The sequence below is a fragment of the Panthera uncia genome, chromosome B1 (genome assembly GCF_023721935.1).
Source record: "Panthera uncia isolate 11264 chromosome B1, Puncia_PCG_1.0, whole genome shotgun sequence".
Lineage (NCBI taxonomy): Eukaryota > Metazoa > Chordata > Mammalia > Carnivora > Felidae > Panthera > Panthera uncia.
The window spans coordinates 58,040,140-58,063,386 of record NC_064811.1 but is presented as its reverse complement, the minus strand read 5'-3'; the positions used below and the strand labels follow the sequence as shown (position 1 = coordinate 58,063,386).

The following is a 23,247-nucleotide window of genomic DNA, read 5'->3' as shown; positions in this document are numbered from 1 at the left end:
CACTTTGGTATTCTGTTATAAGATATTGTCCACACCCTTTGGAATAAAACTCATGAGAACCTGCTCAGTCCTTCATAGTTTTTATATCTGGCTTCATCTTCTATATCTATACCCTTCCTACTCACCCTGTACACCCCCAAGCCATTCATCATGTTTTGTCATAGGCTATGTTTTCCTCTTTAATGAATTGGACTTCTTTACTTGAACTAATGAATGTCCACTCATCTTCTAAGGCTCTTCTTTAATGTCTGCCTCTTTCAGTGTGAACCTTTCCCCCAGTCAGAATAGGCTTCATCTACCCATTGACTCACTCCATAATTTGTTGCCACCTCTATAGTGTCCATAATCTTGTTGCATTGCTATTAGTTGTGTCCTTCTCTACTGGAGGACAGTGACTGCACCCAGAACGGGACCTGGTACCCAGTGAGTGCTCAACAAATACTTGTGAAATAAGGAAAAATCAACTGTTAAAAATATTAATTATATTCAATCAAAATAACTACAATAAGCACTTGCATTTTTAAATGTCTGTGAATAGAGAACTGAACAGCATTGAGAGAAAAAAAGTAGATGTTAAATCTTGAGTAGCATCATCCTGGATGGGTCCCCTAAAAACATAAGAATTTCTTTTTCATTTCCAGTGCATCTGTTAGAATACTTAAGTGTTCATTTAATGAACAATGGTTCCTGGCAGCAACACAGGGCTTAACTTGAACAATTTTTAGGGCACCAAGTAATCTAGCCTTCATTTTTTTTAATGTTCATTTATTTATTTATTTTGAGAGAGAGAGAGAGAGAGAGAGAGAGAGAGAGAGGGAGTGGGGGAAGAGAGAGAGGGAGGATGCGGAGTGCTAACAACCTAGAGCACAAACCCACAAACCCATGAGATCATGACCTGAGCCAAGATCAGGAGTCGGATGCTTAACTGACTGAGCCACCCAGGCAACCCATAGCCTTCAGTGTTGTAAATCCACCCTTGAGTTGTTTTAATCTCCTACAACAACCAAGACTCACTGCTTTTTTATCAGAATCTGCTTCAGACAGTGGTATACATAATTGTTTTTTAAAATCATTTATAAACTTTCATAAATAAGCAGGCTAGGAAAAAGGAAACATTTGAAGATACTTTATTTATACGACAGAGAAATCTCATAATAAAGTCGTTATTTCATTAATTCACAAAAAGCACTATCTCAGTTAGAATTAAAGGAAAAGATGCACACCAAACCATGAAGACTTATTTTGTCTTCTTCTTCCCCCTGTAATACAAACAAAAATATGTTAAGTACTAATTAAGTGAATGGTGCAGCAGGTAACTGGTTCTATTATTTTGCATCGGGGAAGTACTAAATAGATGGGAAGATCTTCTGATGGCATTCTCTGAAACCTTAGAAAAAACCTAAGAGAATTTTGAGTTTGTTGAGTCACTGATTCAACATTGTGGACACAATTTTGTTCCAGCATTTCTAAAATAAACTCTGTATTAAATTGCATTTATTTTTTAAAAAAGCATTTTAATGGTAGGTCTCAGGATGTATTTTGCTATGGGTCAATATTTTGGGAGAATGACCATTAGATTTATCCTTGTCCGAATTTTCTGTTACCTGCAGTAATTTAAACTCCCAAGGCAGCACGGGTTTTTGAAATCAGTTTTGGACCCTGAAAATTAAAAGCAAATAAGAATCATCAGATGAAGAGATGGATGGCTCTGCCATTTTTACCATTAACTCTCCACCATCTAGGGGTGAACTCACATGGGGCTCAAACTCATGAACCGTGAGATCATAACCTGAGCCAAGATTGACTTGCACGCTTACTTGTTTTCAGATTTCAAGTACACCTCTGATGCTAGCAAGCTGGGACCATGGAAGCCAGAGAACACAAAAATCCACTTGTACCAATAGTAGACATAGCTTGTTCTCCTACACCAATCTCCAAATTGTTACCAAGCCCCACCACACCCCTCACCTTCCTCCACAAATCAGTCATAGAAATTGGAAGGTTTGCAGAGAAAGTATAGCTGCTACGTGTTAATGTTCTCTACATCTAAATGAAATGTCTTCCCATATCAAGCGACATTTATCTTTTTGTATCATGTTCATCAGAAAAGGTTTACATCAAAACTATTTTATCAGTTTTGTTTTATCTGATTTGGTTATCTGTGTTCCACCCTCTCTACTAAAAGCACAGGCACATATTGATAAGTGTACACCTGGCAAAAAAGCTGAATTATAAAATATCTTTCAAAATTGTAATGATGCTATATTCAAATATATTTAGTGACCTAAACTAAAGGCTTATAAAATGTAGGCAATTACAAATCCATTTAAAATTATTAAATAATAAGTTTAAGATAATTCCTAATTACTAGTCTGTTGATATACAAAGGCATGATCCTAAATGAGTTCAAAAATATTTTTTAGAAATATTCCTCCAATGAGGGTTGATGGCGGGTGGGAGGGAGGGGAGGGTGGGTGATGGGTGTTGAGGAGGGCACCTTTTGGGATGAGCACTGGGTGTCGTATGGAAACCAATTTGACAATAAATTTCATATATTAAAAAAAAAAAGAAATATTCCCCCAATATCTTGTTTGCACAATTAACTTGCTATTAAGTCCTTTTACTCCATTTAGCCGAAGCGATCAGTTCTAGGCCAGAAACTATCTAACTTATCATCAATTAATTATATATTCAGTTTATAGTTCCCTCTATCAGGAAATAAGTTGAATTTAGTAATTTTCTTAACATATTCTAAAATTATGCTTCATTCTAATACTAGTGAGAAAACTGATTATTTCTTAAATGTCATAAATTCCTTCAACCTATTTCCAAATACATTTAAATCTCTGTGGCATTATTTTAAAGTTTTAGATGAGTGGAATATTCTTTCTGTTATTCATTACAGAAAACTCCATCCCAAGTATTTTGAGTGTGAAAATGAGCTTCACATACCTCTTCTGCAAAGCAGGCTTCCTGCTCTTGGCCTTGGCAGCACTTTTCCAGTAGACCAGAGAAATCTGCAATGACAGCCTCAAGTTGTTCTTCTGTTATTTGAGGCTTTTGCTTCACAAGGTTAATGAGAAATCTATAATTTAAACAAAATAAAAGAGAAATCTGTTATGCAAAGGTATTTTTCTAAAGACTTCCTAGCAGAGTCTTGAGAGTCCTAGCAACCCTCCCCCTAAACCCTCACTCCATCAACCCATCACCAGATTTACAACATGCACTCTGTCTAACACCTTCATCAGAAATACTGAGGCTAGAAATGGGTAGATATCCCACTAGTCTGGATTTGTGCAGATGATTGATGAAACATGATTTTATAGTGCCACCATACTGATATGTAGTAAGATACAGTCTTTTTCTTACTTGCCTGGAATATCCTTCCAGTTCTCCAGTCTAACTTATATCCTATCAATACTCAAAGACCCAGAGTTCCAAGCTCCTGCCATTCATAATTACCACACCCATACCTGAGCATTGGTCCCACCAATCACCTGCACTACTCATTTAGCAGCACTTTCATGTTGGAACCAATGTTGACTGGACTAGGGAAGACTTGCCAAAGGAGGCAGCATTCTTACTGTACTTTGAAGCATGACACAGATTGTGACAGCAAAAAAGGGAAGGAAAGGTTTCCCAAAATGAAGGAAGACAATTTACAAAGCAAGCGAGTAGGAGCACCTGGGTGGCTCGGTCGATTAAGCAACCCACTCTTCATTCTGGCTCAGGTCATGATCTCATGGTTCGTTGGTGAGATCGAGCCCTGCATCAGGCTGTGTGCTGTGAGGATTCTCTCTCCCTCTCTCTCTCTGCCCCTCCCCTGCTCTCTCTCTCTCTCTTTCTCTCAAAAAAACAAATATTAAAACAAAGCAAGTGAGTACTAAAATGCATGGGAATTTGGAGAACATAAGTTCCACTAGCGTGTGTTAACACACCGTTACAGAATGCCTCCCACAATGAATTGAAATGTGCATTCCATCTCATAACACCCATACTTCATGGTTGACTCAAATATTATGGTTACTCTCTTCAAGAAGTAAACAGTGCGAAAAAAAGTTTCAATAGTGCTTTCCCAGTGTTTTGGAATGGAGGTACCCAAACTTACTGCAAGGGCATATCCTAATTCCCCAAAGTAGACTGCCATTTTTCTCAGTCCCAACATGTATCACAACAGTAGTTACAGAGGATACTGTTTTTACAAACAAAAACTTGTCCGCCCTAGTGAATTTTTCCAGGCCTATGCTCCCATGAGGCTGTGAAGGCACTGAGACAAAACTATTTTAAAAGCCACTGTAAGTGCTTTGGGGCAATAACATTCTCCTAATAAACCCAAGATTGTTGGGTATGTAAGGTAGAAATCTCAACTCCTATTTGGTGTTGTTGGTCTTCTCCCTGTTAGCAAAGAACCATTTCTTACTGCTGCTTCATTGTTTGCAGTGCTACACCCTGAGCTCGGCACAGATCCTTATGGAAGATGAATCTGTCAGCAGAGAATGGCACAGGGACATATGTTTCATCCACCACTAAGCTGCTGAAACACGGCCTCCTGTTGGCATACGAAGAAGTGCAGCACAGGCCAACACCGGGGTTTACAGGAGTCTCTTCATGCCTGATGCATAATTGTCCAATAATAAGATCAGCCTGGTTAGGACAACAGGAAAGAAGAAAGCAAGGAGATTCAGCATGAGCCGCTATGTTGACTCAGGCTTCCAGAAAATTCTTGCAGTTTTTAAGGCAGTAATTTATAATCAGTATTACCAAAAAAATCTGCTCCCTGGGATCATATGTTGCCACATTGTGGATTCTTTTTTCACTCATTGTTGGGGATAAACTTCACATTTAGTGGCAAATATTTCATAGGTAATGTCAAAGATAGTCCCTTCAGTTATTTGAAATACGCTTCCAGTTCCATACATACTTCCAAAGGCAAAAAATTATCTGCCCTGATGGCTTAAATACATGGTTTAAATTTTTCATGTATATCTATCTAGTGGAACTTTCCATTTTCTTTTTGGGACCCAGAGAATCGCTTTCTGAAGGTACAATTTCACAAGCCTCAGCCTTTCATATACATACATACTTGCACACATCATACATGCATACAGGTACACATATGTATATGTGTGTGTGTGTTTGTGTGTGTGTATAATCCTAATTGAAAAGAAACAAGGCCAGCGTGTGTATGTGTGCACGTGTGTTTGTCTTTTAAGGCTTTCCTCTTGTAGAGTCCTCCTACCTTCCACACTTCAAAGATATTTCTTAAATACCTGGCAATAACTTGTAATAATGGCCAATATGTTTTGCGTGCATACTATGTATCCAACCAGTTCTGAACGAGTTACAGGGATTACCTCATTTAAGACAGTCATCCTATGTGGGTGGTACAATTCTTATTCCCAAATGTCAGATGAGAAAGCTCAAGCCAAGTGCTATAACTAGCTTTTCAGTGGTGAGAGTGGACGGGGATGCAGGCAGGAGGCCTCCAGAACCTACACTCCCAATCTGCTACAACAGCCCATGTCCCTGCAGTCTCTCAGCACGTGGGATTCAATCAATGATAAAGGTGATGCTTAATCACAGGAATTCTCCTTCCACTCTTACCTTTTGTGGAAAATTCCAAGACATGAAGACTAGCTAGCAAATAAGTCCTTGGCATCCGACAGAGGAAAGGGGAAACGATAAATGTACAATTTGGTTCACAATTATGATTTTAAGGGAAAAAATAATGAAAAAAATCAGCCTGTCATTTTATGACACTAGTGACATTAGAAAGTAAAGATGATTGGCATTACTAACGAGAAAGTCATTTTCTTATTCAGCTTACCCTGTTCTAAACTCTTTACCCTGTTAAAGGGGTGAGGGGGGAATGTCCCTAATATGATAAGATGATTATACTACAAAAGGCAAAAATATAAGTATACTAAAAATAAAATGACTTATAGGGGCACCTGGGTGACTCTGTCAGTAGAGTGCCCAACTTCGACTTAGGTCATGATCTCACAGTTCGTGTGTTTGAGCACCCAGTCAGGTTCTGTGTTGACAGCTCAGAGCACAGAGCCTGCTTCGGATTCTGTGTCTCCCTCTCTCTCTCTCTCTCTCTACCCTTTCCCTGCTCATGCTCTGTCTCTCTCTCTCTCTCTCAAAAATAAACAAACATTGAAAAAGAAAATTTTAATAAATAAAATGACTTACTTTCATCTATCAAAAGTGAAGCTTTTTGTGTTTAACTCAATTCACATTTTTTTCCTTGTGTCCATTAGACCAAACTCAATGCTTATGGACGCACAGTGGAGCAACTAAGATCTATGTGTGAACTAGATGCAGTGGGATAATAGCACAGCAGCAGTAGAGGCATGTGCAACCAGAAAGGAAATTGTGAAGAAGGTATGGCATTGGGTGTTGGAGCCTGGGCTCTGGGAAGAGCTGCATATGCATTCAAATATCAGTCCCACCATTTACTACCTGGGACATGTTGGTCCTAATGTAATTTCTTTGAGCCTCATTTTGCTATAAAATGGAGATGGTAACGGGGCATTTCAAAATTGATTTTCTTTGTCTTCTTTTTTTAACATTAAAGTATTTCGTGAACAAAAAGAGGAAATCATTGAATTGAATGATGTGTTGGTTATTCTCTTTCCGGTACATAAAGCTTGCTTAGACATCTTTGGATAAACTGGTTGCACTCCCCCAGCCTTTCTAGAAGGACCAGAAGCCTGGCCACATGCCCAACTGTTCAGAGCTGAGTTCATGCCCTCTCCAACTGTAACTAATCAAACAAGTGTAGTAAAACCATCTCCACAGTGGTTTTTACCATTTCCCCTAAATGAGAATTATGAGACCATTTCAAGTCAAACGGGGCAGAAACACAATGGGACTAAACAAAACACTCACCGCTCCCTCACCACAGGCCAATTGCTTGTCCTCACTGAGTTGGCAACAAGTGGCTGCTGCGGTTGCCATTTTCCTAGTGAAGGCCATCAGCTCAGGTGGGGTCAGCTGAGGGGCTTTCTTTGTGTAAGCAACAAGAAACCTGAAAGAAGCATTTTTTTTTTTTTCACCAAATCCTGCTGAGCCATTCATGAGTTTTTGACTCCTCACTCATTCTCAAAGATCCTCTCTTGGTATCAGAAGCCATGATGTCAGCTCATTTGTATTACCAACAAGGTATTTGGACCACCTTTCAAGATGCATTTGCTCTAGCCACCACTCCCTATACTTCTATTATAGCGACATATCACAATGGGGAAACAAACTCTGGAGAGTAGCCTGACACCTATTCCAACCTCCGAAGTTTCACTGATACTAGCTTTGATCTATTCAGTGATTCCACTCTGACAGACTGCAACAGAATAAATATCTTTTCTGCAAAAATCTGCATGATTTGGGGAACCCAGAGAAGTACCAATATCAGACTTTTATAAGCCATTCTTCTTGCTCTCTAGAAGAGGGGAATGGGGATGACTACCTTCTCCCAAGGGAAATTGGGTGATCAGATTACACTGATTTCCAATATGAAATAGGGGCTGAAATTAGAGTAGCCCTGGGTGACTAATTTAGGTTTATATTTTCCTTGCACTACAAAATTTGAAATCACTGAAAGTGCTGTTTAAAAAAACATACGCGTTGGGGCACCTGGGTGGCTCAGTCGGTTAAGTGTCTGAATTCGGCTCAGGTCATGATATCGAGGTTCGTGAGTTCCAGCCCCAAGTTGGGCTCTGTGCGGACAGCTCAGAGGCTGGAACCTGCTTCACATCCTGTGTCTCCTTCTCTCTCTGCCCCACCCCCACTCACACTCTGTCTTTCTCTCAAAAATAAGTAAACATTAGAAAAAAATTTTTAAAACGTACGCATTTTGTAAGTAATATTCTCCTAGTTTCTGGAAGAGGCCACAGCTTCGCTTTGCCAACGCTTGACTTTCCTGGATATATTTCTCCAATTCTTCTTCCTGAAAATACAAGCATTATCATGTACATTTTCTTCTCTTCCGGGACACATGACTTTGTATGTAAAAATTGACCAATAATATATTATTCTGACACCAATCTTAGAAAAGCCAATTTTAGAGGGTTTTTTTGTAATACTAAAGATGATGAGAGTGTGACTTGTGACAATTAAAACAAATGGACCGGGGCGCCTGGGTGGCTCAGTCAGTTAGGTGTCTGACTTTGGCCCAGGTCATGATGTCATGGTTCACAAGCCCAAGCCCCGCATCCGATTCTGTGCTGACAGCTCAGAGCCTAGAACCACAGCTTCAGATTCTGTGTCTCCTTTTCTTTCTGCCCCTCCCCTGCTCACACTCTCTCTCTCTCAAAAATAAATAAACATTAAAAAAATAAAAATAAGAACAAATGGACTTTGGGGAGTTTAAGCTTAAAACTTTGTGAATCACCAAGTTATGTGATGACAGAATTCAATGTTTGGATGAAGGATTACAGTTCTTTCTGTACAAATTCTTGCTTTTCTGGAGCTGTTCAAAAATGAGTATTATTGTTATTCTGTGTGTCAAAGAACTTTTGGTTGCCATTTTTCTTCCTACATTAGGCCACTGGTTGTTGACTACTAGTTAATAACTACTTAATATCTAGACTACTTAGTACATATAACTAGCTAACTACTAGTTAATAACTAGATGCTTTCATAGAAACAGCATTTTTAATGGATAATTTCTATGCAGTTTTTCAGACTCTCCCTAAAAAGTAAGAGCAATTTACCCCTTTATCCTGGCATTCAAGAGGGTTTTCAGACTGGGAACACTTCTCCAATAACTCCTGGTATCCTTTAGCCACTCTTAGAATTACTGGGACAGCAAGTTTAGTATGTCTTCTGGAATATTCATAGGTAAATCTGAAATGAGTGTGAGAAAATGTCATGTTGTTGGAATTAAGAGACAATTTATTCCTGTGTTATATGGCATGCAAACGTTAAAATTCAAATGCATAAGCCTGGAAATCAAATATGACTTGAACTATATGCACAGTAAAACTATTAATACAAATTATAATCCATCCAATTGTTCTAAAATGCTATTTTGTTTTCTTTTGCCCTCTTCACTTGGGTTTTCAATTATCAGCTTTACAGTCATTTATTCAACAAATATTTTTCCAGTGCCTACTCTATGCAAGCATTTCTTTCAGCAGTAAGGATCCAGTAAGGTATAAGATAAAATGCCTGACCTCTCAAAAGCATACATTACAGGGAGACAGAAATGAATAAACAAAACTAGGTCATCGAATTCAGGTGGTGATAAATGAGTGAAGAGAAATAAAGGAAGATAGAATGTGGGGGGAGTGAGTCTTAATTTACAGCATTGGTCAAGAAATGTCTCTTTGGGTGGCTCTTTTGGAACAGAACCCTGGGTGAAGGAAGCTACACAAGTACCTGGAGGAAGATCATTCTCAGCTGAGAAAATTTCTACTGCAAAGAACCTTTCTAATTGAAGAAGTGCTTCTATTAGATAAACAATTCTTGTTGGATGTGTGGGTGGGTAAGTTCAAAGATAATTCTTGAATTTACTAATTGTATTTCCAAGTCATGGATATAAGTAATATTTCATTCTGCCACCAATAAATTGTCAGTGTGGGTTTCTTCAATTTGGACTTTGTTCTTGTGTGTGTAATTTTATTTAGCAGTGCAAATGATGTGTGAATGTCCAATCTGAATGCAAGTATAGAAGGATATCCTTAGGGAATATGAAAGAGACAACTGGGCCATTATTTGCATTATTACATTAGAAGCAGGCTTTTAAATTTATGAAGACCCTTAGAGATCATTAAGCCTGAAATCCTAAGAGCTACACAAATCCCTCCTCGAATAGTGTCCATAGATATACACTGTACAATAAAGGAAAATGTATTAACTTGACTGCTTGCTTCCTATCGGTTATATTACAATAAAGTACTATACTGCAAGTATCTCTACACATTTTTATTTTCTTATAAAAATAAAACACATATTAAATAAATAGCAAATAAACTGTTCTAATAAAAGCCCTTTTATCTACCATTATCTATTGAGTTATACTTCGGAAAGTTTTGAAAACATGCACAGTGAAAAAGCACATTCATAACCATTAACCCTTATTATCACAAAATATCCATATCTTATTTGGAAGCTCAGTAGTAGTCTTCATACGAGTAATCCATACAAAGATGACAGTGCTTCTGATCCCAGAGAAATTGATACAAAATAAAATATAGCTTCAGTTAGTAGCAGCAATAGTGAAAGTCTCATCAGTATAAGATAGATCTCATTTCCTTATTCCCTACTTATCTGCTTAAATAGATTTTGGTTCAGAACATTCTAGCATCACCCAAACATACTGAGTTCAAAACCTGTAACCATCACTCCCCATTTCAGCAACACAAAACTGTCAGCTACATACTAATCTTTACTCATGTGAACATACATTTACAGAGTGTGTTACCTTGCCATGAAAAGATCTTTTTCCCTTGAAGAAAATTGGTTGAAATCTCTCTCTCCTAAAAATCTATTTAGATTCGGAGATAATCCTTCAGGTGTGTCATCATTTTCTGCATGAATTATGCATTGACCAAGTTCAAGTATGGGCAATTTGCAGCATTCTGTTATTTTGCTTGACAGAATATCTTGCCGAGAACATAGGTAGGACATAATTTTTTCCTGTAATAGGAAGATGAGGGAGGAAGGGAGGGAGAGAAGGAGAGAAAAAAAAGAAATAGAAGACATTTTACCTTGTCTCTAATGTTAGTGCTTTCTCCCTACTTTGCTTTTCCTTACTCCTTTCTACCTACCCGTTTGTTCAATTCTTCTTTTCATAGTTGTCAGCTAAAATCAATTTTGTTGTATTAGGAAGATTTTGAAAACAAGATAGAAATATACTCTTCAAACCAAATGACATGCACATAGGTATATATCTTTCTATTCCTATTAAAATGGGCTACTGGACAACGTTTGCTGTTGATGTCCTAATCATGGAGAGCAAACTTTCTGCTCCATGTTAACAGATCAATCTGCAGTGACCCACCATGAGCTCCAGAGGGCAGGCTATAGATGATGAAATTTCAGCACATCTAAGCATGGAACAGAACTTCCATATCCTTGTCACGGGACTAAAAATCCAAGCCTTCTCAGTAAGAACAATTAGAACCCATCATTCAGCCATTAAAACCAATTGACATACCATGTTGAAATTAATTTTTCCACTTTAAAGGAAAAGGGTGGTAATGAGCTCCAAAAATGGAAAAATAATTTAAGTGCCTATAGAAATCAGTAAAATCGTCTATTAAAACCAAGACAACTAACTTCAAAGAAAAACAAAGTAATTTTTCTAATATGCAAGTAAAAAATTTGTAAAAGGAAAAATAAATGAAATAGGAAATCTGTCTTTGGGAATCTTCCCCAGCTCTTCACACCAGGATCTCTGCCTTTGCTCAGAGATTGCCTCTTTCAGCCAAACTGCCATGGGACTGGCTCAAATGAGCATTTTATCTCCACATCCAACCCTTTGGAAACCAGGTTCAAGCCTGGGTTTCTAAGCCTTTTGAGTATCTAAGAGCAATGGTTTGAAGCCTTCTTGGAAAAGACGGTATATCACCAGGGACCAGAGAGGAAGGAATTTGGGGATAGATAGGCCTCTTGTACAGTATCCAGGAAGCCTAAAGTTGGCCCAAAATAGATGAATGCCATGCTGCTAAAATGGCGACTAACTATGGCACGTTTGAGGATTCTGTTTGGGGGATTTTCTTTTGGTTTTTAATTCTCCTAGAGCCCTTTATCCACGCCTCTCTCTGTGGCTTTGTATCTTGTGGAACAGTTTCTGGTGTTGTTTTTGTTGTTTGTTGTGTCATTTTGTTGTATTCATATAATAAATATAATAGAGCCCCTTCTGTGGCCGAGGCATCGTGCAGCCAGCCTGTGGAGATAACAGCAAACAGAAGACAGGCCCTACATGCCTCATCTCTCCCATCAGACTGTAAATTCCCCGAGCGAAGTTTCTGCCTTAGTGTCCTTCATAGTGTCTAGCACACAGAAAGTATTCCGTATATATTTGCCAAATGAAATGATAAATGGCTAGAAAAACCAATTGGTTAAAAGTAAAGAGTCTCTCCCCCAAGATTCTATGTGGAGTTTATGATCATTTTCAGAAGAAAGAATGGGCCCTGGTGTCACGAGAGGAGAGTATCTCTTAAGTGAAAGGCAGGGTTAACAAAACACGGTTTCAGTTTTACTGTCAAGAAGTCTGTGACTTGACTCAGCCAGCTAGCTAGCCTACCCTGTGACTAACTCCAACAGCCTTCTCCCATGTAGAAGGAGAGCCAAAGAAAGAAAAGGAGGTGGAATTATCTCTGTTTTGGGAAACAAGACTCTTTACCCCATCCTGCAGACACTCCAGCACGTTTCCTCTGCAACATTCCTCATGTATGTGGGCCACATCCAGGACCAGTTTCTGAATTTCGGTAAAATTCGCTTTGGAAAACTTTTGACTCAATTTAGTAACAGTTCTAAAGGGGAAGGAAAGGAATTGGAAATCAATCCTGATTATCTACCAAAATTAAATAATACAGAGAGAATATTAATATAGTTGCAGTTCCAAAAAGAAAGAATTGAAATGCTTTCGCTGTTTGAAAAGAAAAGGGAGGGGCGCCTGTGTGGTTGCTTTAGGCTCAGGTCATGATCTCACAGTTCATGAGATCAAGCCCAGAGCCTAGTTGGGGTTCCATGTCGCTCTCTCTCTCTCTCTGCCCCTCCCCTGATTGCACTCTGTCTATCTCAAAATAAATAAACAAACATAAAAAAATAAAAGAAAAAGAAAAGGGAAAGCATTATAAGTCTTGTCAATTCCAACCAATCTTTGAAGGCAATGGTTCTATAAAGTGACCCATCCCCACAAATACTTTGGACATTATTTATTTGTCTTTAAAACCTTTCCTGTGAACTGGGATGAAATCTATCTTTTGGCTGCTCATCCGTGATGCTGAGTGCTTATAATCATCATAGTGAGTGGGTGGGAAAAAATTAAAAAGACAAACAATTAAGAAATGGAAAATTCCATGAAAATAATAATCATTTTTTTTTTTACTTGGGAGAAAAAAAAATACTCTGAGAATACAGAAGGGGCGTATATGTGCAAATACATGAAACAAGACAAGAAAGTAGAGCCCACCGAACATTCAGACATGTCAGCATACCAAGAATGGAGTGTGGCCAGAAGGGAAATAAGAAGTAAAAAAGCTTGTTCTTTCTAGATATTTCCTTAAGTGTTAAGAGATGTCTAGATGAAACCACTACCCCCTAGAGCAACTGGTGTTGCTGCTTCTGATAAGGATAGATTTTCTTTATAAATTTATAACATTTAAGCTTAATCACTTATGGAGAGCAAATAATAAATACAACCATTATAATAATAACTTAATTTATATTTTATTAGTAAGAAAAAATTGAAGCAATTCACGAATCAGTCTAAGCTTCTAATAACTAGAGTTGGAAGGTAGTTAAAGCAAAATCTGACCTATTCTAAGAAAACATTTTAGAACTAACTCCATGACTAACTTTAACCTAGGTCTCCACTATGTATAGTAATTTTTAAATGTGTCATTTAACAAGCACACAAACAAATGAACGTTGAATGCATGTATTTAATACTCGTCAATTAGCATCTCAAACATTTTCCTACACTAGAAATGCTTCATTGTAAAGGTTGAAGAGCACTTTAAACCAGGTATGTAGTTTAAAATTTTCTAGTAGCCACATTAAAAGGTAAAGAGGAAAAAGTTAAATTCACTTTAATAACATGTGTTTAACCCAATATATCAAAAATGATACCATTTCAACATAGAATTTCATTCATATGCGGAATCTAAAAAAGGAAACAAATGAATCAACAAACAGAAAAGCAGATTCAGACCTATGAAAACGGGGAACAAACTGGTGGCTGCCAGAGGAAAGGAGGGTTGGAGGATGGGCAAAATGGGGGAAGGCAGAGGGAAATACAGGCTTCCAGTTATGGAATGAATAAGTCACAGGGAATAAAAGGCAGAGCATAGGGAGTATATTCAATGATATTATAATAGCGTTGTGTGGTGACAGGTGGTAACTACATCTCTATAGGTGAGCGCAGCAAAATGTATAGTGAAGTTGAATCACTATGTCGGGCACCTGAACCTGGTGCAACATTGTGTGTCAACTACATGCAAATAAAAAAAAATTTATTTAAAAAAATATTTTAGGGGCTCCTGGGTAGCTCAGTCGGTTAGGCATCCGACTTCGGCCCAGGTTCTGACCTCGTGGTCTGTGAGTTTGAGACCCGCATCGGTCTCCGTGCTGACAGCTCAGAGCCTGGAGCCTGTTTCAGATTCTGTGTCTCCCTCTCCCTCTGACCCTCCCCTGCTCATGCTCTCTCTCTGTCTCAAAAATAAATACATGTTAAAAAATTTTTTAAAAATATTTTAATATGCAGTTAACATAAAAACCAATTAAGAAGATATTATACATTCTCTTTTTCATACTCAGTCTGTAAACTCTGGTGTGTAGTTTACACTGGGAGCACAGTTCCTCATTCACATCAGCCAAATTTGGAAACGGTCAGGAGCTACATGAGGCCAGTGGCAGCCTTGCCCTGTAGCACAGCCTTAACCCCTTGGTAATTCTGATTCTTACATCTGATGCCAAAGTCTCAACTGTCAGGATACAGACAATTCGAGATCACTGGCCTAGTAGACGAATAGGAATCAGGAAAATAAATCACGATCAGGACGTAGAAACACTGGGCTCTGAAGACTCGCAGTGGGGTCCTGAGTAAATTGCTTTAATCTCTCTGGGTCTCAGTTTATTCCCATGTACAAATGAAGAGGTTGGACTGTCTTCCTCAGTATCCTTACAGCAAAGACAGAATATGAGACAGGTAAATTAAGTGTGCTTTACAAAGAGTTAAGCAGCAGACTATGGGTTAGCTTCCTTCCACTCCTGGGATTTCAGGATTCTAATCGCATCAGCTCTCATCAAAGGAAACTTCATTCTCAACGACAGAAACAATGAGAAAAATGAGCTCAAACTGAAAAATAGTGGTTTTGCACATATCACCCTCTTCCCTACTAATAGGGCATAAACTTACATGGCTCGGAAGGTTCGGGGTCCAAAATTTCTCATCACTGCACATATATGTTGATTTAACAAACTGCTTTCTCTTAATTCTTTTGTAATCAGGGCTGTCTAGATATACAAGAAACAAGTTGTCAAGAAAGGATGTATTTTCCTTTGCAGGTGCTAATAATTAGAAAACCAACAGCTTCAAGGAAAGCATGAGACCATAAGGAATATTACGAAAATTGCAAACATGATACATTTTTACATTCATTCTTTCTTTTAGGTTGGTTTATATACATCTATGCCAGAGAGATTTATTAAAAATACTCTAAAACAAGAACATTATAACTTTCATACTTGGGATACTGAGTGCACAACTGTACTTTTAAACTCATTGAAACCTGATGATTTCTTAAATGTCTGCTCTGTCACACACATAAAAGTGAATAAATGATAAGATCGCGTCACAGACTGACGTTCTGGGAATCATCACAGTCCTTAGGAAATTTTTGTTGTATGACTTTTGTTGTGGCAAGTAATTAATTGTGGACGTTATTCTCATTCTCCAAACCCAAAAAAGCTGCTCACGTCTCCAAACCTACATTTCCTTTCATTAGGTGATGATGATGTTTACACCTCAAATTTGTTCTTAGCATCAAAAGAAATAATGAACGTAAAGTATTTGTCATAGTTTTCTTTCTCTTTTTCCTCTCTCTTTCTGTGCCTCCTTTTCTCCTCCTGCTCCTTCTTCCGCACCTCCTTCCACCTCCTATTCCTCTCTCTTTCATTTATGTTATGACCCGTACCTCTGTCTTCCTTTATCCCACCCCCAGACTCATGTCCTTAGTCATATAATACTTGTTGGCCAAAGGAATGAATACAAAACAGCAAATCCAGCTGTTTTAGCCCAAAGAATATCAGACTGCTAACATATGCTCTATTCTGAAAATGGTAGTCTGCATACAAAGCATATTTCCATTTTTAACTTTGTTTCGTTTTAATGAGCCATAGTCAGATTAAAGGATTGGTTCAGATATCTGTACAAATATAATACCTTTGTTTGGAAGCATTCGACTGCATTTTCAGTTTTGCAGCAAGGTGGAATTATTTTGCCATAGTGGGTAGCCAAAGAAAGAATTGTGGGTGCATACAGAAAGGGGTGCCTTCTTGCTATCTCATAGATGTACCTATGAAATGAAAAGGCACTGTAAGATTTACAAACATATAAAACTAGGACAACCATTAGAACTGGAATCCGGAATCATCCACCTCGACAGTCCCCATGGCAAAGATGGTCTAAGGGCAGGCTCTCTATTTCTCTGGCTTAGACATGCAAGACAGCAGCATGCAAGGCAGAAGTGATTGAGAGTTACATATAGGATCCCCTAACAGAGAACCTGTGTTCAAATCCCTGCTTCGGAATGTACTAGCACTGTGCCCTCAGCCAATTATCTCAACTTTCTAAACTTCAATTTCCTAGTCTGCAAAATGTGAGGAAGAATGAAGTGAAAAAGGACAGGCTTCAAAGGCAGGTAGTGAGCACTAATCTGATCACGCATGCCAAGCACACATGGTCCTACAAAATCCTAAGTGTTCAATAGCTGCTAGCCATGTTTAACGTATCTTAAACATTCCTGAATCTCTAATTTTTTTTTATTTCCGGGTAATTCAGTGAACACGAAACACCAAGTATTTGGCTCCAGAAGGAACCGCTTTGTGCGGTACTAAAATATTCCTGGGCAAACTAAAATGGAGAGGTTAGAAGGAAGGAAAAACAAAACAAAACAAAACAAAACAAGGTGTATCTCACAACTGTTGGGTCTGCTGAGTGTTGTGTACTCATCTACCTAGCATGCTATGGAAACAAAGTTGCACTTCAAATGGTCCCCCTGATTTCCTAGTGCAGGACCTCAGCTGGTGCAAAATTATTGCCACTTCTCTGCCTTTTAGAGTACCTCTGTAAATTGCAGAAATACTAGATTACGCTTGGTACTACTCTCCTTCTGGGATTTTAATCTACCTTTAAATTGGATCCTTACCTGTTCAGGAACATGTCCCTGTTTTCTTCATATGCTTTACAACTGGTGACAGGTTCTGGAACTTGGAAGGGTGGGATGGATGACGGAGTAGCCTTTTTGTGTGCCAGTAAACAGTTATGTCTTTCCTCTTCACCTTGGCTGCAACAATCTGAGAGCCCATACTTTTCAGAAATTTCCTTCTCATGGCAAATTTCGTCCAGAAAGGCAGATAGCTATAGGAAATATTTGTTTTTAAAGAAAGACAACTAACTGTATTTTGAAATTCTGTGAAACACATGAGAAGTTTTCTAATACCCAAAATCAGAACTACAAATTAAAAATACAAATTCCAACATACTTTATTTAGTTTCAGCCAAATGAGAGCTTTCTCTCATGTCTTTTGGGAAGTGGAATTTTGGTGTCCAACCTTGAGAAATACACATGACTATTAAAATTACTTTATCTTATGGCCAAAATGAACAAATCAGGAGACTATAGATGCTGGAGAGGATGTGGAGAAATGGGAACCCTCTTGCACTGTTGGTGGGAATGCAAATTGGTGCAGCCGCTCTAGAAAGCAGTGTGGAGGTTCCTCAGAAAATTAAAAATAGACCTACCCTACGACCCAGCAGTAGCACTGCTAGGAATTTACCCAAGGGATACAGGAGTACTGATGCATAGGGGCATTTGTACCCCAATGTTTATAGCAGCACTCTCAACAATAGCCAAATTATGGAAAGAGCCTAAATGTCCATCAACTGATGAATGGATAAAGAAATTGTGGTTTATATACACAATGGAATACTACGTGGCAATGAGAAAGAATGAAATATGGCCTTTTGTAGCAACGTGGATGGAACTGGAGAGTGTGATGCTAAGTGAAATAAGCCATACAGAGAAAGACAGATACCATATGTTTTCACTCTTATGTGGATCCTGAGAAACTTAACAGAAACCCATGGGGGAGGGGAAGGAGAAAAAAAAAAAAAAAAAAAGAGGTTAGAGTGGGAGAGAGCCAAAGCATAAGAGACTGTTAAAAACTGAGAACAAACTGAGGGTTGATGGGGGGTGGGAGGGAGGGGAGGCTGGGTGATGGGTATTGAGGAGGGCACCTTTTGGGATGAGCACTGGGTGTTGTATGGAAACCAATTTGACAATAAATTTCATATATTGAAAAAAAAATTACTTTATCTTAAAAGGGAAAACACCATGCAATATTTTATCCCCCCCAGAAAAAAATATTTGAAATATTTCATTTTCCCCTCTTATTTTATCAACACTTTGGCTCCATGATATCTATGAGCCTTTTAAAAATACATAAGCCACTTTTTTTGTTGCCTTAATTTTACCAACATCGGATGATGAGACCGATAGTCCTAAGAATGCCTTAGAAATACATGTTTCATTCATCTCAGGAAATTTTGTATAGCTTCTATAACTGCTAATATTTAGAGAATCCTACAGCTCTTAAGCAAGACTTTGAATTCTCAATCCATATAAAAATCATGCCTTTAAGTTTACAATGATAAACCGCCAATCTGTAACATTAAAGTGAACCTCTCACTGGACGTAAAGTTGCAATATGGAATGTATTTTGCTTAATTTTTACATTAGCAAGACAAGCCAAAAATAGAGATGCAAAACAGAGAGTTTTATGAAATCATCAATTTCAGAGTTGCAAAGTATTTTATATCTTTAAAAGGGCATCTCCTCTAAAATATTCCAAATACATTGACTTTTGGCCATTCATCAATCCCACCATGAGAGAAGATTCTCTGGGCATTTTGTCCCATAATTGGGTAACTCTAATCATTACAAAGTTCCTAGGTTTTTTTTTTTTCTATTGAAATAAAATAAGCAATAATAACTATTATTTATTGATCTTCTACATTAAGATATATTTAAAAAAAACTATTCATTGTTTAACTGAAACTCAATTATAAATGAGTTTCATATTTTGTTATTGTTTGTTAAATCTGGCAACCCTCAGTATGTGCCTCACTTTCACTACAGTGTAGAGTATAGTGTAATGAAGCCAATAAGGGTGTTAATTTTAAAGCCTGACGGCCTAGTTTAAATCCTTGTTCTGGACTCCCTCAAAAAAAGTTACTCAACCTCTCTGTGCCTCAGCTTCCTCAACTGGAAGAATAGCATTTACCTCCTAGGATTATTGTAAGTATTTAATAAACTAATGTTTGTAAGCCAAGCTGATATTCTACCAGTAACCAGTAACCCCAGTGAGGGGTTCTTCTTCGCTCACTTGGACATCCATCTGAGTCATCAGTGCTATGCTCCATGTCATAAAATATTTTTATTATCAATGAGTATGTAACACTCCCTAGGATAATGTCTGTCACATTGTGTGATTAATAAAAAGTGACTTCTTCTGTTATTATTATATCTGTCTTTATGACAAACCTGAACTGAAAGCACTATTATTCCTTTTTTTACAGATAAGGAAACTAAATCTCGAAGAAGTTAAGTACCATGCTCATGGTCACCCAGATATTCAACTTTCAGAACCTTTGCTCTTAGTCACCATGTTTATATTGTCTCTTTACAACAGGTACTCACTGCTTTTTCTTCAACAATTCAGAATTAATCCAATTCTTCTTTCATACAACCAGCGTTAGAATATTTAAGTGTATTTCTCATGGCATCCCTGTATCTGCTCTTTTGCCTGCTAAACTTTGGTCAAATACTATAGTGGGATAATAATAATATTATTATTATTATTATTATTCACTTACCTGATTTTCTAAACACCCTACAGGCTGCTCACTGCCCGTGGATTTCTCAATTACAGTCAGTATATCTTTCACCATTTTGCTTACTTCTTTGTAAGTGGCTTCTTGAACAAACTGAGCAAAAAATATGGTAGCTCTGGAACAAAAATACATATGAATGCTTAAGGAATAGACATGTCAAGCTGCTTTTCTTCAAATGTAGTTTTCTTTTGTTTTTGTTTTCTGTTATGTGACTTGTTTAGGGGATGACTTTTGCTAAAAAAAAATTATGTGAAATTAGATTCTAGTCATCCAGAAAGAACCATCAATCTTCTTGCCCCGTACCCCCAAAGTATACATATATCTATTAAAGAACTCAAAGTGGATTTTCCTTAAGAGTGGTTCCTGCTTTTGTGGTCACCCATCCACTGCAATGAACCTACAGCTGAGGGTATCTATATTCTACAGTGCCTTTCAAATTTAAGCAAAGAATTGGTCGTTAGACCTCTGCCTGTATCTACTCTTAGTTGATCAAGATCTGATCCAAGATGGTATTCATGGATTGACCAAAGAATTGTCTTAATAGGGTTCTGGGTACAAGCAGTAGCAATAAAACACTATTTTAAATTCCTTATTAGAAACTTCAGGAGCATAGAATAGACCGAACTCAAAAGAAAAACATACTCTCTACAAATAACAAAGTAGAATATTTTACCTCCTATTATTTGCTACTAGGATTTACATAGTATTCAGAATACAGAATATTGTAATATCATCTTATTGGTATTGATGTGAAAAACTCCTGCATTTATATATTGTGGTTACCACTGATCTGATACTAATCTTCAGTTTCTAAAATATGATTTGGTTTTTCCCATGGAATTTCAAGGACTCTAGAGGTTAATTTAATCTAAGGCATGGACCAACATTTCAACTTCTTCAATATCCATTTGATATCCAATATAAATAACTTCTTCAATTAGCTTTTGTACTTTTCAAAACCCATAGGGCTATCCGGCCTCATTTAATTACCTAACTAAAATGATTATTGCTTTGCATATTTGAAGTGCATTTATATGAGCAAAACTTACAGGTCAACGAAATTCATCTCTGCAGAACATTGGGAAGAATCCAATATGGAAGCTGGAAAGCAAAAGAAACTCCATGAGAAATGGTGTTTTCAACTGCAACCAGGAAAGTGACCGTTCTTATATGTAAATGTGTATGTTTAATTTAGAACTGCACAATGAGAAGACATTAGGGAGCATCTATCCAAACATCTTAACTTTGTACTTGAGAAAGCTAGGAAACTAAGGAATAGCTAAGATAACAAGAATAATTTATAGTAGACCTAGCACTAAAATTCAGTTGTTTGGTTTCCCCCTGTACTGTGATGCTCTAATTGGCTTGGAAATCAAAGGATTAAAAATACATTTCAGACCTCCTTTTGAACATGATTGCATCACAGTTTGCTTGCTTATTTATATCCCAGCCACATTGTTTCTTCTTTAGTCAAATAATGATCCATTTTTTTCTGAAGTAAAGATAAATATGTTACTTATTTTATCAGTCTGAGGGGGTTTTATATGTGAAGGAGCCAGGATTATAGACTCATATATAGAGATATAATATAAATATATTTCAAAGTTAGCATGTATGCCAATTATATAAATAATGTACAAAACATTAATTCAACATGGAATGTATAAGTCATTCGTAGATAATCTGGAGCACTGCCATGATTTTGTAAACCTCTTGTAAAGCTACAAGTTTATCATACATTTAAAGATATTCCCCATTAAATATTTTTCTTCTGTGTGGAGCAGGAAGTATAAATAAATCAGGACAAATGAATAAATTCAAATGTAAGAATTTTGATGTAGAGAAAAGACAAAAAAGAAAACAAAATATCTTACCTATTCCATATGCATTTCTGTGCATTGTTCGGGGTTCAGAAAAATTTAGTAGGAAAGTTAAAAAAATTGATATGACCCACTTCATGGTTGTTAGTTATTTTTTCGTTGGCAATGATGGGGGGAGAGTATTGAAAATCATGCTGAAATTCTTTTATACCCTTCTCAAGCAACGCCTGTTAATTAGTAATCTTCTGTTAGTATATCAGTATATGTGTTACTTTATTTCCTTAGGTTGCAAATGGGACAACTTGTCGATAATTAACAGCACAGGGATTATTTGTATTTTATGTCCAAGGACACAGACCTCTTTTCAAAGGAAAAAAGGGGGAAAAAATTTGCAAATTCATCCCATGTTGCAAATGTTAACAAATACTCTCCTCAACCTACAGAGTATTCAAAGAAATGTTTTTTCCTGAATTGCACAATAATGAATATATTTCAAATTAAAAATCTAATGGAGCCATAAAGATGAAGACTCCAGACTTTGTATGAAATTCAGCTAAATGCATTAATTCCTTTAAAAAATATTAATTGAATGCCTGTAATATGCCAGGCACTGGACACAGTATTTGACCAAATCAAACTTCACTGAAGAATACATTCATTGCTTGATTATTATATGGATTAACTCAAAAATCCTTTTCACCTAATTTCGTGCCACTACAGTCCATTTTTAAGTATTTAGTATACTGTGTATGGCTTAACAGAAAACTTAGAGCACAAACTCTGATGAACCAAGCCCTATAATAATTTTGTTTGTTACAAAATAATTTTGCATGTATGCCAAACTGAAGTGGGTCAGTTGCACTCTTCATTCAGCAACTCGAAATGATTTTGTTAACACTAACAAAGGAGCACTTACAAATGCCACCTGATTCTAGGAGGGGTTCACCTCGTTAAACCACTGGAGGAACTTTTAAAATTCCTGTTGCTTTGACTGAACCCCATACTAATTAAATCAGAATCTTTGCAGGTGGGATCTAGGCATCACTATTTTCTAAAATCTTCACAGATTATTCACTATTCTAAAGTTAAGATTAAAAATAAATGAATTACTGTAGGAAATAAATAGATATGGTGCATTTATTTAAAAAAAAATTTTTTAACATTTATTCATTTTTGAGAGACAGAGCATGAGTGGGGAAGGGGCAGAGAGAGAAGGAGACACAGAATCCGAAGCAGGCTCCAGGCTCCGAACTGTCAGCACAGAGCCCGATGCGGGGTTTGAACTCTCAAACCGCAAGATCATGACCTGAGCGAAGTTGGATGCTCAACCGACTGAGCCACCTGGACACCCTGATATGGTGCATTCATTAAGTGGAGTGATATTCAGCCACCCTAGCAATTTTGTGGCAGAATACTTAATGATATGGAAATATGCTCATAGTATGTCACAGAGTAAAAAAAACAGGTGTAAAATTACTGTTTTTGTAATTCCTCCTTCCTGCTCAAAAAAAAAAAAAAAAAAAGTAGAAGACAGGAATAGTCGATGACAAAGTTACAACACTGGGTTTCTCTGGATGG

At 37.4% G+C, this 23,247-nt stretch overlaps 1 protein-coding gene across 2 annotated transcripts; it reads right to left on the bottom strand.

Moving 5' to 3' along the window:
• Positions 1-1,111: 1,111 nt before the first annotated feature.
• Positions 1,112-21,861, bottom strand: AFP (alpha fetoprotein). 2 transcript variants are annotated; one of them, XM_049630619.1, is made up of 15 exons: positions 21,724-21,851; positions 20,899-20,950; positions 19,832-19,964; positions 17,103-17,314; positions 16,118-16,250; positions 15,092-15,189; positions 12,353-12,482; positions 10,427-10,641; positions 8,715-8,847; positions 7,851-7,948; positions 6,895-7,033; positions 4,421-4,644; positions 2,953-3,085; positions 1,605-1,659; positions 1,112-1,259 (listed from the first exon to the last, which is right to left on the bottom strand). In XM_049630619.1, the coding sequence occupies exons 1-14, from the start codon at positions 21,806-21,808 to the stop codon at positions 1,615-1,617; spliced, it is 1,830 nt and encodes a 609-aa protein (XP_049486576.1). In that variant the 5' UTR covers positions 21,809-21,851; the 3' UTR covers positions 1,112-1,259; positions 1,605-1,614. The 2 variants fall into 2 exon arrangements, with proteins under 2 accessions (XP_049486576.1, XP_049486575.1); XM_049630618.1 differs by lacking the exon at positions 1,605-1,659 and having other exon boundaries at positions 21,724-21,861.
• Between the last annotated feature and the right edge of the window lie 1,386 nt (positions 21,862-23,247).